At 41.9% G+C, this 15,690-nt stretch overlaps 1 protein-coding gene, 2 non-coding genes and 1 pseudogene across 4 annotated transcripts; 1 reads left to right on the top strand and 3 right to left on the bottom strand.

The window, feature by feature from the left end:
• Nucleotides 1-1,221: 1,221 nt before the first annotated feature.
• ATP5F1B (ATP synthase F1 subunit beta) lies at nt 1,222-7,129 on the bottom strand. Its single transcript, XM_045553610.1, has 10 exons — nt 6,894-7,129; nt 6,227-6,409; nt 5,819-5,993; nt 5,121-5,242; nt 4,697-4,881; nt 3,757-3,915; nt 3,522-3,644; nt 2,634-2,846; nt 2,093-2,294; nt 1,222-1,486 (listed from the first exon to the last, which is right to left on the bottom strand). The coding sequence occupies exons 1-10, from the start codon at nt 7,018-7,020 to the stop codon at nt 1,386-1,388; spliced, it is 1,590 nt and encodes a 529-aa protein (XP_045409566.1). The 5' UTR covers nt 7,021-7,129; the 3' UTR covers nt 1,222-1,385.
• Nucleotides 4,962-5,032, bottom strand: LOC123640913. Its single transcript, XR_006736142.1, has one exon. It is a non-coding gene; the product is annotated as a small nucleolar RNA SNORD59 (small nucleolar RNA).
• On the bottom strand, nt 6,084-6,157 carry LOC123640915. Its single transcript, XR_006736143.1, has one exon. It is a non-coding gene; the product is annotated as a small nucleolar RNA SNORD59 (small nucleolar RNA).
• A 6,589-nt stretch (nt 7,130-13,718) lies between the features above and the next one.
• Nucleotides 13,719-14,438, top strand: LOC123640543 (annotated as a pseudogene). Its single transcript, XR_006736001.1, has one exon. The product of XR_006736001.1 is annotated as a survival motor neuron protein-like (transcript).
• Nucleotides 14,439-15,690: the final 1,252 nt, after the last annotated feature.

The raw sequence follows: 15,690 nt of genomic DNA, 5'->3' as shown, positions 1-15,690 counted from the left end.
TCTGGGAGCAAACTACCGGGCACAAGCAGCTCAGGGGCTCCACCTTCTGTCCACATCATGACACAGGAGAGACTGGTGCCAAAAACGTCACAGGGAGATGAGAGGAAGCTTAGAGGCCCCTACTCCACCCCGGGAGCCTCTCCTAAAGCCCCTGCCCAACCTCCAACCCCCAGGGGCCTCTGAATTGGGAGGTCTGCTTGTCCCCGCCCAGCTTGTACCCAACCGATAGCCTCATGGGGTGGAGCTTAGAGATGCAGACTCCTCCCCAGGACAAAAGCCCCAGCTGGTTTGTAAACAGTCAGTAGCTGAGAACATCCCAGCAAATGGCCTTCAAGGATTTCAAAATGGTGAGATCAGAGTTCTTGCAGCGTCTCCAGTGCCACCACGAGAGGGCAGTAGGATGGGTCTGAGTCCACAAAAGAACACTTAAGGGGCATCAAGTTTGACCTTACGCACTTTTAAACGGAAATGGCGAGTAGCTCTCCCAACCATTCACCTTTTAGTGAGTTCAAATAAAGGGGAAACGATCTGATTCCATTATTTAGTTCAGAAGGCTAAGCCAGCAACCCTAAAGATTACTATTCTTCTGTAACGGATTGTCTTTCCTGAACTTTCATAATGGATATTAACAGAGCTCAGCTTAGGCCTCATGCTTTTACCTCTGAATAGCCTCAATGAATCACAAACGTTGAGTTTAGGCTTGCCCAAAACATGGCAGGAGGCAGTAAGTAGTCAGGAACACTAAGAAATGAAGGTCTATCCAAGATGCAAAGAGCCCTTCTGACTCAATTTTAACAAAGATCAGTACCCATCACCATTTCCTGAAAATTTAATTAACTCACTGATTAACCCCTGCCTTGCCTTGAAGTAGGTTATTTCTAAAACCAACCTATTTTTTCCAACATGCCCTTCTAAAACAGCCTACTTTTAATGAAGTACGAACATGGTATATGGATATTTAAGAGGCAAAAAAATCAATGTGCTCTGAACAAATGCCATGAAAGGGCCAAAGCTGACAACCCTAGTAAGATTATACTACCTACAGAAAACCCCTCACCAAGGTGCACAGTTGTTCATCAATCCAAGAGAATGGCTGTTCTTTTTTAATGAACCAATTTCAAACATACACGACCTATTTTGTGCTATAACGGCTTCTTGTGGCCACTCTAAAAATCTCATTGTCAAAAACTTTAGTGTTGACTGAACCGAGAATAGACATTCTGAGGGGTGTATATTTTATTGGAAACCTTAAATACTCTTCAGACAGAACAAAATGTCTTCAGTCAAGGCTCTTGTGTAGCCTACACAGAAAACTGAAGGTTTTTGAATTGGGGACAAGGAGAGGGACAACAGAGGATGAGTGCTTAGTTTGCCAAAAGAACCCCTCACGATGAATGCTCTTCAGCCAGCTTATCAGCTTTTGCCACAGCTTCTTCAATAGGTCCCACCATATAGAAGGCCTGTTCTGGGAGATGATCATATTCACCTATATGGAAAAAAAAATCCAACTAGTAAGGACAACGGTATCAACTTTCTGCTGCACGTACATACCTCACCACTTGAGACCGCCAGTCAGAATGTGATGAATTCATGTCATCTGAGAAACCTTAAATTTCCCTCACAAATCAAATTTACAACAGGATACAGTATGGATTAAGGAGGACACATGGTCAAGAGCCACACGATCTGAATTCATGTTATTTTTATTACTCTCTACTTTGGATGATATTGGGAAAGTTCATGTTAAACTTTTCTATGCTCCAGTTTCATCTGTAAAACAGGATTAATAATGCCTTCCTAAAAGGTGGTTGTAATTCATTTAGAAGAGTAGTTAGCACTGAAAACGGTGAGTGTTGGATTATGTATAAAAGGGAGCTGGAGAATCAATCTAAGTCACACTCTCAGTAAATGTAGAATATTTTCAAACAAGTTTGATGGGAAATAGCTTATTCTCTTAATTAAAAAAAACATAACTAGGCACAGTATATCACACATTGCTTGATGGTTGTTGGACTGGGACCACAGCAGAGTGAGCATTCAAGATTTCAGTTTTTCTACCTTTTTATGTTAAGCTTTACATTTAAAATCTCACCTGCCAAAATCTGCTGGAATCCTTTGATAGTCTCCTTCAGGGGTACCAGCTTCCCCATATGACCTGTAAAGACCTCAGCAACCTGGAATGGCTGAGACAAGAAACGCTGTATTTTTCGTGCACGGGACACAGTCAACTTGTCTTCCTCAGAAAGTTCATCCATACCTAGAATAGCAATGATGTCCTGAAGGGATTTGTAGTCCTATAAGGAGGTGGGGGAAGTCTGAGTAAGTATTCACATTGCTTTAATCTGAATAAAAATCTGAGAGAGAGAACAAGCTAATAGAGGGAAGGTTACATGCTCAGGGCCTCATGATCGGCGTCTCCCTATTCCTAGTTTAGTGCTATTAGAAAGAACTGGATTCCAAAGCCTAAGCACCTAAAACCCTCCCCAAGACCTCATCAACACTCAACTAGCAATTGCTGGTCTCAACTTTCCTTGCTCCAAAGCAAATCCTAGGAAAAATCCAGTCCTAATATAATCCCCAAATTCCCTCTTTATGACTTTATGGCCACTGGCTCCACATAGCAATACACTCACTTGCAGGATCTTTTGTACCCCACGGGCAACGTCATAATGCTCATTGCCAACAATGTTGGGATCCATGATGCGAGAGGTGGAGTCTAGAGGATCCACAGCTGGATAGATGCCCAGTTCAGCAATAGCACGGGATAGCACAGTGGTAGCATCCAAATGGGCAAAGGTAGTGGCAGGGGCAGGATCAGTCAAGTCATCAGCAGGCACATAAATAGCCTAAAGTGAGTAAAGAACCCATAAGTACAGCAGGAACCCAAGTAATTCTACTTTTCTGACCTCTCTTCTTTACCTCGTTCCACCTCAGCATTCAGAAGTCAACCTCAGAAGACCCTTATCATCATCCCTAATACCTGAGCAAGCTTATGGACTGTCTGGTTTCTCTAAGCAGTGATGGAAGAATTTCAATTATCATACTTTTTGTTCTTCACCCTACATCTTAACTCTAAAAGTGATACCCACTTTTAGAGTTAAAAACAAGAACAAAAAAAACCTTCTTGCACCACTACAACAGTCTGTTAAAATGAACTATTTCCCCTTGGGCTGGAAAGCACTGCCTTGTGATCTACCTTTACATGTATACCTTCAATTAATTTAGATGAGTGTTTCTTAACCCTTTTAGGTTCTTTAACATGCTCAGTGAATTTTACACATTATTCCAGGGAACTCATGAACCCTGCCTTTTAAGATGCAAGTAATTAGATGTTATATCTCTAAATGCATTTTTTTAAGCAAGTTCTCATTATGTTGCCCAGGCTGGTCTCAAGTTTCTGGACTCAAGTGATCCTCCCACTTCAGCCTCCTGAGTAGCTGGCACCACAGATACACACCACTGCACTTGGCTTCTATATGCCTTTATGGATACTGGACCTTCACCCATTTAATTTTTCTTACCTGCACAGAGGTGATAGATCCCTTTTTGGTGGTGGTGATTCTTTCCTGCATAGTACCCATGTCTGTGGCCAGGGTAGGCTGATAGCCCACAGCAGAAGGGATTCTGCCCAGTAAGGCAGACACCTAAGAGAAAAAAGTAAGAACAAATGTCTTAGGTATCTACATCTTTAGCCTCATCTACTTATGTCCAAAAAAAGGTCAAATGAACCAGGTCCTCTCAAGCCTGCCGTCATACCTCTGAGCCAGCCTGGGTGAAGCGGAAGATGTTATCAATAAACAGCAGTACATCTTGACCTTCTTGGTCTCTGAAGTATTCAGCCACAGTCAGTCCCGTCAGAGCTACCCGGGCACGAGCACCAGGTGGTTCATTCATTTGCCCATACACCAGTGCCACCTGTAGTAATCAAACGCAATCAGAAAACTTAGGAGCATAGCAGCACCATACCCAAGGTCTCCAAATCGAGAGACAGGACCCCCCACAGACTCTCTCAGGTGTCAATATCTTTTTTTAAATTGTTTTTTTTTTTTTAATTTTTTTTTAGAGACACATTCTGTTGTGCAGGCTGGAGTGCGGTGGCATAATCATAGTTCACTACAGCCTTGAACTCTCAAGCTCAAGTGATCTGCCTGCCCCAGTCTCCAGAGTAGCTGGGACTATAGGCATGCACCACTGCACCTGGCTAATTTTTGAATTTTTTTTGTAGAGCTGGAGGTCTCACTATGTTGCCCAGGCTGGTCTCAAACTCTTGGGCTCAAGCAATACTCCCACCTTGGCCTCCCAAAGTGCTGGGATTACAAGTAAGAGCCACTGCACCTGGCCAAAAAACAATTTTTTATATTACTAAGGCAAAATCCCTGTAATAGCAAGGAAATAAATACCTATGTAAGTGAAAGGTACAAAATAAGGTTATTTAAGAAGAATTTGCCACCTCCAATCTCATAACCCTCAAAATTAGCTTTCAAATGATGAAACTATCTACCAAAAAGAAAAGTCTAGAAATGTAATCTAATGTCAAAGAGGAAAGATCATGTATTAGAAGTTGTGGGGAAAACACTAACACGAATTTCCTTCATAGGTTCTGGGATGCTAAAATGAAAATATAAAAACATGGCTTCAGCTGGCAACAGCTTCCTGGCATAACTATTATGTGGACACCAATCAGCTCAGTGCTCACCTTGGAGGTAGCATCTTTTAAGTTGATAACGCCAGACTCAATCATTTCATGGTATAAGTCATTGCCCTCACGGGTCCTCTCACCAACACCAGCAAACACAGAGTAACCACCATGGGCTTTGGCAACATTATTGATTAACTCCATGATCAGTACAGTCTTGCCAACTCCAGCACCACCAAAGAGCCCTAGGAGAGTTGAGAAGATTAGAGTTCTGCATTCCCAAATAAGTAAACTTCTAAAAAATTTTGCTTCCTTTCATCTTTTCCCTTCTCAGGAATGCCATCTGGCTTCAGTAAACTCAGAAGAACGAAAGTCAGAAGCTACTCATCAGTGAGGGATAGATGTCAATACCCACTCATAACATAGTTATGATTTTTCCCCTCCTATATTAGGTTTAGAAAATATGTACCCATTACTAACATACCAATTTTGCCACCCTTGGCATAGGGAGCTAGCAGATCCACAACCTTGATACCAGTCACCAGAATTTCCTGTTCAACACTCATTTCCATAAATTCAGGAGCCTCAGCATGAATAGCAGCAAATCTGTAAAGGTAGAAGAGAGGATTACATCTATTCACCTTGTTGAAAGCAACTGAATAGCCTTAAATGTCCCTATCAACTCTCAAGTCCAACTCTTTACTAGAGAATCCAGTCTCATCTCCCCCTTGTTATACTTAGTTAGATAAACTGTCATCTGGCATTTAACCCAACTGTGTGCAATAAAGAAAACTTCGTTATCTCAGGAACCAATAATCCCATTCCCTCACAATTTTAACTGTCATAAAGTTTTTCATTTTACTGAGCCCTAACCTAACAGCATTCCTTCACATACCAATAAGAAACAGGCCTGTAAGTTTTATAGAGTCTTCAACCTAAACCATATGTGTAAGCATTAAATACTCAACTGTAGTCCTAAGTAGCAGGTTTTCATCAGTCAGAACTTCTGCATCCTTAATTTCTTCAGGAGAAACTGCACTGTGTGATTTTAATAATCGAATATATCAGCATTTTAAGTAGTCTCTGCAGGAAAATTCTGCTTTACTGGAAGGTGTCACCTTAATGTGTAAAAACTGCAAGAAACAGCAGTTCCTTTGTGCAGATGCAACAAGAGGGACTTACTGTTTGGTTTTGATGGGACCTCTCTCATCAATAGGTTCCCCAATGACGTTCATGATTCTGCCCAAAGTCTCAGGACCAACAGGAATTTTGATTGGTGCACCAGAATCCAGGACTTTCTGGCCTCTAACCAAGCCTTCTGTACCATCCATAGCAATGGTCCTTACTGTGCTCTCCCCTGTTAGATAAACGCATTATACATAAGAACAAGTTGTTATCATATTTAGTGAAGTGTAGCTGGTGTGAAATACCTAAGTCAACCAAGACTCCTTCTCAGTACCTAAATGTAGCTTCAGCGACTCAGAAGAACGAAAGTCATTTTGAAAAAATCATCATAGAAAGGAGATAGCTTGGTTTTGGGGTTATTTGCTCTAAGCAAGGTATTTACTATTTCTAACAAATTCTACTTACCCAAATGCTGGGCCACCTCCAAAACCAGCCTCGTCTCCCTGCCTTGCACTTCCAGAGCATTTAGGATAGGTGGTAGCCCCTCATCAAACTGGACGTCCACCACTGCACCAATGACTGCCACGATGCGCCCAGTGGCGGCGCCTGCCTTCGGCGAAGGAGATGTTTGCGCCGCATAGTCTCGGGCTAACAGACAAAAAACGTATTGGAAGAAGCTGGGGGTCAGGACAGTTAAAGGTCATCGGAAGCCAGGGCTTAACATGCAAGGACAGGCGAATTCTGCCCAGGCCCGGCCTCCTTCCGCTCGTACAGAAGGCGTGTCCCAGACGGAGGGCGGCGCAGCAATCGAAAAAGCACCTGCACGGCCTTCCCATCCTCAAATACAAAACCCGATTATTCGAGAGCTCGTACCCCTATTCCATGGGAAGGTCAACGCACCCGCCCTGACCTTTTCCGTCAAACAAAGATTTTTATCCAAAACAGGCCAGAACTGGATCGAAGAAAGCTCCCGTGGACGACCCGTTCCTGTTCTTCCCCGGCTAGAGGGCAGGACGCTGCTCGCGACATCATCCTAGCACCACGGATCCTTTAGGCCCGAGCTACAATCGCCCCTCGGCTCAAGGTCATGGGGCGGCAGAAAAGAACTCAGACCCTAGGGCAAACCACTTACCAGGCTGGACCACTGCCGGGGCTGCCCGCAGTAAGAGCTGAGCTTGGGGTAGCGACGCTGAAGGGCTGAGTCCCCGCAAGGCCCCGGAGGCCGAGGAGGCAGCCACACGACCCACAAGGCTCAACATGGCGGAGTCCGGGTGGAGACTGAGTTCCGCAGTGATCCTGCCGCCAGCTCCCCCGCAGTTGGGGCGAGTCCTACTCTGTTGTAGGCACGTCCATTGGATAACTTTGGTGTTCATCATTCTCTGTGCTGTTTCTATAGGTTAATAAACTCTCATCTTCTCAACTATTGGTCAGAACTGACGCTAATCTGAAACTCTTTTTTTTATTGGATACCGGAACACTCCGAGCCTCAAAACCTAATTGGACCGTAGGAATGTCAATTGGAGAGAGTATTTGGCGGAACTACGTTTCGGAAAGGGACCCAAGTTCCTGTTGGGAAACACGTGGGATGTCTTTGCGTGTCCTTGGGCTCTTTCCTTAGATAGGACCTTGAGCTGGGTGACAGCCACAAGGGGTGAGGGTTAGCAAAGTGGTAGCGTCGTTAAGCACCACTGAGGGTAACCCTGGCCAAGTCAGGAGCCCTCTCTAGAGTCAAAACACGGTTTTTCTTTCGCAGTAGTGAGATTGAAAACTCCCAGTTGGCTCTGCAGATCAGGAACCCTGACAGAATCTTTATCAAATATATACAATGAAGGAAACTAATGCAACCAGTCATTTAACACATGTATGCCAGGTATTGAGGAGATAAAGATAAACAAGACTCAGGTCCTTCCTTGTAAGGTCCAGATGAACAAACAATGCAATAAAGTGTGATGGTTCCTGGTTAGTATAAAGTCGGTGCACGAAGGAGGACGGAATAAATTTGGGTCACCAAGACATGTAGAGGAACTGCCTAACGCAAAAGCGGCTGAAACGACAACTGCAAAACTTGAGTAGAAATTCTTAGGGTAAAGCAGAAAAGAATATTCCGGTCACACGTCTGCCTGAAACAGCATGTTCCTTTCATGGAACTACAGGTAGTTTGGTTGTAAGTGAGGAAGGGAAAAAGAGAGGGTACTAAAGGGGGTACTATAAAGAGTGAAAAGCCAGCGCCAGGTCTCAGTGGGCTTTTTTTTTTTTTTTTTTTGAGACAGTCTCACTCTGTCGCCCAGGCTAGAGTGCCCTGGTGTCAGCCTAGCTCACAGCAACCTCAAACTCCTGGGCTCAAGCCTCAGCCTCCTGAGTAGCTGGGACTACAGGCATGTGCCACCATGCCCTGCTAATTTTCTCTCTCTCTATATATATATTTTTTTAGCTGTCCAAATCATTTCTTTCTATTTTTAGTAGAGACGGGGTCTCGCTCTTGCTCAGGCTGGTCTCGAACTCCAGACCTCGACTGATCCTCCCGCCTCGGCCTCCCAGAGTGCTAGGATTACAGACGTGAGCCACTGCGCCTGGCCTCACTGGGCTTTTGATGAGTGGGGGCTAGACAGGGTGTGTTAAGTGTTCCTCAAGAACAGAAAATCACAGAATAAAAGCATCCTTTCCTGTTTTTATTGATTTTATTGAAAGATATTTGGAGACCTGATGGGTAACCCTTCATCTTCCTATTTGAACAAACATGACTATTTGGAGTATTTCAATGTAGAGTTACTTTCCCAGACTTTCTCCCACCAGTCCCTATTAGTTCCCATTTTTCTGCATGATCTTTTTTTTTTTTTTGAGACAGTCTTACTCTGTTCCCCCCCACTAGAGTGCCGGGCTAGAGTGCCGTGGCGTCAGCCTAGCTCACAGCAACCTCAAACTCCTGGGCTCAAGCAATCCTCCTGCCTCAGCCTCCCGAGTAGCTGGGACTACAGGCATGCACCACTATGCCTGGCTTATTTTTTCTATATATATTTTTAGTTGTCCCACTAATTTCTTTCTATTTTTTTAGTAGAGACAGGGTCTCGCTCTTGCTCAGGTGGGCTTGAACTCCTGAGCTCAAAGCGATCCTCCTGCCTCTGCCTCCCAAGTAGAGGATATACATTGTTGATTTGAGTACTATGCTTTTTCTATTATGCTGGTCAGCATATTTAACAGAGACTTGTATGTTTCACTTGCCTTCCTCAACTACTAGAGCTTAATTTTCTGTAGATAGGCTAGGATACTCCTTGAGAGTATTGCCACTAGAGCAAAGCTGGGTTAAAATCTTGCATTTTGCCATTCCCTAGGTGTCATTGGGTAAATTATTTAATCTCTCTGTACATTAGTTTTCTTCATCCATAAAAGGGATAATAATGAGGATTATCTCATAGGGTTGTTTTGAGAATTAAGTGGATTGATTAATATATGAAAGAAGCATTTAGAACAATGCCTGACACATAGTTAGACCTATACATACCCGGTAGATGTTTTTAAATTTACTACTGACTTATTGTGAATTGGATCCTATGCAATCCATTCATCAATTTGTTCATCTGAGGCATTTGATGAGCAGTCTGTTTGGTATAATGCCCTCAAAAAAAGTAATAAAAGGTAAATAATGTTTAGGATTTTTAACAAAAAATTATACACAGAATCAGTTGCTTTCAAAAAGTGAGGACAGGGGGAACTAGAACAGAGATTCCTTTGTCTTTTAGCCCCAAATAATCATTTGTGAGCCTGTTATTTCCTATCTGTGGCTTCAACTGTTTCTTTTGTTTTGTTTTTTGAGAAAGTCTCACTCTGTTGCCCAGGCTACAGTGCCATGGCCTCAGCATAGCTCACAGCAACCTCAAACTCCTGGGCTCAAGCAATCCTTCTGCCTCAGCCTCCCGAGTAGCTGAGACTACAGGAATGCTCCACCATGCCCGGCTAATTTTTTCTATATATATTTTTAGATGTCCAGCTAATTTCTATTTTTAGTAGAGACGGGGTCTTGCTCTTGCTCAGGCTGGTCTCGAACTCCTGAGCTCAAACGATCCTCCCGCCTTGGCCTCTCAGAGTGCTAGGATTACAGGCGTGAGCCACTGCGCCCGGCCAACTGTTTCTGACCTGAACTGAACAAGCGGTTAATTTTATATAAAAGCCAAGAAACTCGAAGAGTTCCTCCCTCTCCCCTCTTTTCAGCAAGACTTGAGAATTTTGATCTTGACCAAATTAGTTTTATTAACCATCAAACACATTACCCTGACATTTCACTTAATCCAGGTTTCCAAGAAAGATTTTCATGTAAGTCTCCAGGGAACTGAAGCTCATCACTTTTCATCACTTTTTGAAATGTATCACACATTTCCTTGTCCTCTTAGCAAATTAATCAAGTAATTATATTCTTGGGTATTTGGGTTATTTATTAAACAAGTCTTTGTATAACATTGTAATGCTAAATGCTTTCAATGTTCATGAGGTGGGTGTACAGAGCTATTTCTTCATAATGAAACCATTATGCTTGTTTGTGACCTTCTCAACTTCTTTTGCTGTGTGTCAATGTTTGCCCTCAACAAGCTCCTCTACCCCCCTCTGAAATCAGATAACCTGTTAAATTTATAATACTGCCTAAAATAGAAGTAAATGAGCTTGATTAGCTCAGATTAAGATAGGCCTTAATAGGCTTTCTAAACAAATATCATGTTTTACAGTTCTAACATGTCTTAGTCTTATTTCATATTTCTTGATTAAGACTCAGATTGTCCAAGTGATATTTTATGTAAAACACAAGTTATTTTTCATGGAGTAATAAAAACCACATAGACTCATCCAATCTGGTTTTTTACCTGAAGTTAATTCCAAATGATTGTGCCCTACAACACTGAAAACCTAACAATTTTATCTTAAGGTGAAAATTGCATTTTTCACCAACTCCCATTATATTGCTATTATCCGTATTTGTCATGCCCCTGTATTCTTCCATTACTCTGGTAATTGGTAGAATTTTTTTGTCTCTACTATAGTTTTTGACAATCATCCTGGGTGATTTCAAATTCCATAAAAAATAATCCATTCCATATTCTAACTTCAGACATCCTTAACCTCTTCAATTGCAATTAGTTTAAAAAAAAAGTTAGTTTTTCACATTCACATTTCACTTAAGCAGCTTACTCACACACCCATTTGCAACTTTGAAACATTCTACTTAAGAAATCCAGTATTCGGTGGCTCAAGCACATAATCCTAGCATTTTGGGAGGCCAAGGCAGGAGGATGGTGTTAGGTCCAGAGTTCAAGACCAACCTGAGCAAGACTGAGACCCTGTCTCTGCAAAAAATAGAAAAATTAGCTGGGTGTGGTGGCGTGCACATGCCTGTACTCCCAGCTACTCGAGAGGCTGAGGCAGGAGAATCACTTGGGCCCAGAAGTTGGAGGTTGCAGTGAGCTACAATGATGCCACTGCACTCTAGCCCGTGTGATAAAGCAGACCCTGTCATAGAAAAAAAAAAATCCAGTATTCCCTTCTTGGACCACAATTTTTGGGTGCTTTTTATTACACAATACATAAACACATTATAGATATACAGAATATTGAATCCTTTTACCACTATCCCCCAAATTTCCATTCCCCTTCCCAGAAATAACCACTGAAAAAACGTTTTGCATGTCCCATTCACTTTCTGCCTACCCACTTCATATACATATGAAATGATGGATAGAAATGTATACATTCCCATTTTTAAAAACCTCAATGGAAGCACACTATAGAAAACTTTAGTTATCTGATGTTTGTGTTTTGAAGAACTTTCTGTATCAGCAGATTTAAGTTTACTTTTTAAATCATGACTGCGTATTATGCCCCAATAAGAATTTCTTTAATTCTAAACACTTGAGTTGTTTCAAATGACTATTACAACACTAAATGAAAAAAGAAAGCCTTGTGACATCATTGTGTATAATCTAGTGGTCCTTTAATAGATTCTTAGAATAAAATGTTGGCTTAAAATGTTCACTTAAATGAGATTCTGCCAAACTGCCTCCTAAAATCATCTTGCTAATTTACCAGGTTCCCAGAATCCTTGCCAAAACTTTTTAAAAACGTGATAAATATAATTACTGACTTAACCTACCTTTCTCTAGTTACTATTAAGACAGGATATTTTTGTGTTTATTGGCCAGTTGTATTTCTTCAGTGAATTGCCTGTTCCTCTTTTGCCCTTTTTCCTATTGTCATGATTAAGTGTTCTTCATGTTTTGTTAAATTTATAAATATTTTCTTCTAGTATGTTATCTTTTAGCCTAGTGTCTTTTGACTTAATGTAACTTTTAATGAGATCAATTTGTTAATCTTTCCTTTGTAGTATCCAGACTTATCATAGTTGGATTTCCCTGTGCCATCTTAGGCCAAGTAAGAATTCAATCAACGAGTTGTTTTATGTGTAGGCCAGGAGCCACCTGCATCAGAATCATCTAAATCTCCATTATCCAATATAGTAATTAAACTAACCATATGGTATTTAAATTTAGTGAAATTAAACAAAATAAAAATCATTCCTGTTGCACTAACATTTCACATCCTCAACAGCTCTATGTGACTAGTAGCTACAGGCATTGGAGATACAGAACATTTCTTTCATCACAAAAGTCTCGCTGGACAAAGCTGGTATCTCAACAGGACCAAATGAATCAGAATCTACATTTTAGGTCTCAAACAGTGGTTATCATTGCTTCTTGCTCTTTTGGCTCAGATCATATGTAAAACAGTGGTTGTCAAACTTACAGGAAGGCTGGACATATCACTGGACTTCACCCTTCAGGTTGCTGATTCAGTAGGTCTGTTTGGAGCCCAGAATTTGTATTTCTAACAAGTTCCTAGGAGAAACTCATACTGCTACTCTGGGGATTAGAAATCACTGATTTCAAGTTACCAGTTAAATTGCAAATCCCTGGCTCCACATGGGACCCACTAAAACTTACCTTGGGGCTAGGATCTTGGAATCCACATTATACAAAGAACCACATGATTTTGATAGTTTGAAAACTACTGAGTCCAAGATGAATCATAGGGATATAGAAATAAGGAAGGAACTGGAGCTATAAAGGCTAAGTAGTTGTGAGGCCAAAGACGGCTGAGGGACAAGTAGATTCCATGAGGCTTAGTTGTTGTATAAGCAGCTTTCACTCCCAGTAATCCTGATGAGATACAGCCATGGGAATGGGTTGCTAAGTCAAGTATGCAAATGAAAGCCACTGGATTTGAGGTTCAGATAGTTAGACTATTGTTCCACACAAGTTCTTTACATTAACAATTACCCAAGCTGATGATTTTTAAATGACATGATTGGGCTTTCACTTTAGAAAAGACTCTCTGTAGCTGGGCGCAGTGGCTCACACCTGCAATCCTAGCACTCTGGGAGGCCGAGGCGGGTGGATCACTCGAGGTCAAGAGTTCGAGACCAGCCTGAGCAAGAGTGAGACCCCCCCCCCCCCGTCTCTACTAAAAATAGAAAGAAATTATCTGGCCAACTAAAAAAATATATACAAAAAATTAGCCGGGCATGGTGGCGCATGCCTGTAGTCCCAGCTACTCGGGAGGCTGAGGCAGTAGGATCGCTTAAGCCCAGGAGTTTGAGGTTGCTGTGAGCTAGGCTGATGCCACGGCACTCACTCTAGCCCGGGCAACAAAGTGAGACTCTGTCTCAAAAACAAACAAACAAAAAAAAAAAAAACCAGACTCTCTGTGAGAGTTCAAGAGCAAAAATAAAATTGGTGAGATCTTAAGAGTTGTCACCAAGCTGCTTCACCACCTACATAAATCTGGATTCCACTGCCAGTACCCAAGTTTAGCACTTTACCTCTTCCTATTGGAACTATTGCACTAACTTTTTTCCTTACTTCCAGACCCACCTGCAAAACATTACCCAAGGTGATCCTGCACTAGGCTTGCCATGGCAATGGCCGGCAGCATCTTGGAGGAGAGCTCGGTGCTGTTCCGGTGTGGTACAGGCCAGAGTGATGATTCTGACATTTGGAATGATGCAGCACTGATAAAACCTTATGATAAAGCTCTGGCTTCATTTAAGTGGAAAGCTGGTGACAAACGTTCTGCCATTTGGTCAGAAGATGGTTGCATTTACCCACCTACCATTGCTTCAATTGATTTTAAGAGACAAACCTGTGTTGTGGTTTATACTGTATATGGAAATAGGAGCAAAATCTGTCTGATCTTCTTTCCCCAACCTCTGAAATAGCTAATAATATAGAACAGAATGCTCAAGAGAATGAAAATGAAAGTCAAGTTTCAACAGATGAAAGTGAGAGCTCCAGGTCTCCTGGAAATAAACCAAACATCAAAAGCTACTCCATGGAACTCTTTTCTCCCTCCACCTTCCCCACATCCCAGGGGCAGGTCTAGGACCAGGAAAGCCAGGTTTAAAATTCAATGGCCGGCTGCCACAGCCCAAACCTCCACACTTCCTGTCATGCTGGCTGCCTCCATTTCCTTGTGGAGCACCAATAATTCCCCCCCACAACCTCCCATATGTCCAGATTCTCTTTATGATACTGATGCTTTAGGAAGTATGTTAATCTCTTGGTACATGAGTGGCTATCATACTGTATACTAAATGGGTTTCAGACAAAAATCAAAAAGAAGGTGCTCACATTCCAATTAAGGAGAAATACTGGGGATAGTGCTACAAGTTAAATGACATCACTAAAGAAACGATCAGACAGGTCCAGAATGTGGAACACCGTAGAAGATAACCGGCCTCACTTCTTCAAAATATCAATGTTGGAAAAGAAAAGGGAGGTGGAACGGGCAATATTCTAGATTAAAAGTTACTTAAGAGACATAACCAAATGCAATGTGGAATCTTTGATTGGACTCTGGTTTATAAAACCATTTGATTTGCGATGGAGGGCATTGAGAAAATTTGAGTATGTACTAGATTTTAAGTGATATTAGATAATTATTGCTAATTGTATGGACCATGAAAAGGGTGCTGCAGTTTATAGAAGAATGTTTTAATTTGTATACCGAATATTTTTGGAATGAACTTAGTGTGTCTAAAATATTTTAAAATGGTTTAGAAAAATGTGTGGGAAGCATAAATGGCAAAATGTTAATGACTAACTGGCATGTATATGGATGTTCACTGTACTATTTTCTGTATGTTAAAAACCATATAATAAAAATATTTTTTTAAACACTAAAACACACACACACATTACCCATGCTATTTCAGAGTCTTCACCACATCAGGTGCTATGCTATGGGCCAGAGATGTAGTGGTGATACACAACTCCACTGGTAGGAACAGACATTCAACATGTAATCAAATGTAGTCAATGTTTAAATGAAATCCACAGGTCTGAAAAGCAGTCATCCTTAGGTATATGCAGGCGATTGGTTCAAGACCACACTACCACACATGCCCCATGTATACCTAAAGCCAAGCATATACTCAAGTCCCACATATACAAAAAGGTTGGCCCTCCATATACTCCAGGTTGGCATTCGTTTAATAGTTATTTTTGATCCATGTTTGGTTGAAAAAAAATCCAGTTCAAGCCCACGTTGTTCAAGGGTCAAGTGTACCACAGCGAGAATTTAGGGGTTAGAGTTGACCTTTAAAACTTGAAACTTCAGCCGGGCGCAGTGGCTCACGCCTATAATCCTAGCACTCTGGGAGGCCGAGGCGGGTGGATCCTTTGAGCTCAGGAGTTCCAGACCAGCCTGAGCGAGACTCCGTCTCTACTAAAGAAATTATCTGGCCAACTAAAAACATATATAGAAAAAATTAGCCGGGCATGGTGGCGCATGCCTGTAGTCCCAGCTACTCGGGAGGCTGAGGTAGTAGGATCGCTTAAGCCCAGGAGTTTGAGGTTGCTGTGAGCTAGGCTAACACTACAGCACTTTAGCCT

The sequence above is a fragment of the Lemur catta genome, chromosome 6, assembly GCF_020740605.2.
Source record: "Lemur catta isolate mLemCat1 chromosome 6, mLemCat1.pri, whole genome shotgun sequence".
Taxonomy (NCBI): domain Eukaryota; kingdom Metazoa; phylum Chordata; class Mammalia; order Primates; family Lemuridae; genus Lemur; species Lemur catta.
Note: the sequence above shows the minus strand (reverse complement) of the source record. Positions and strands in the feature narration are given on the sequence as shown.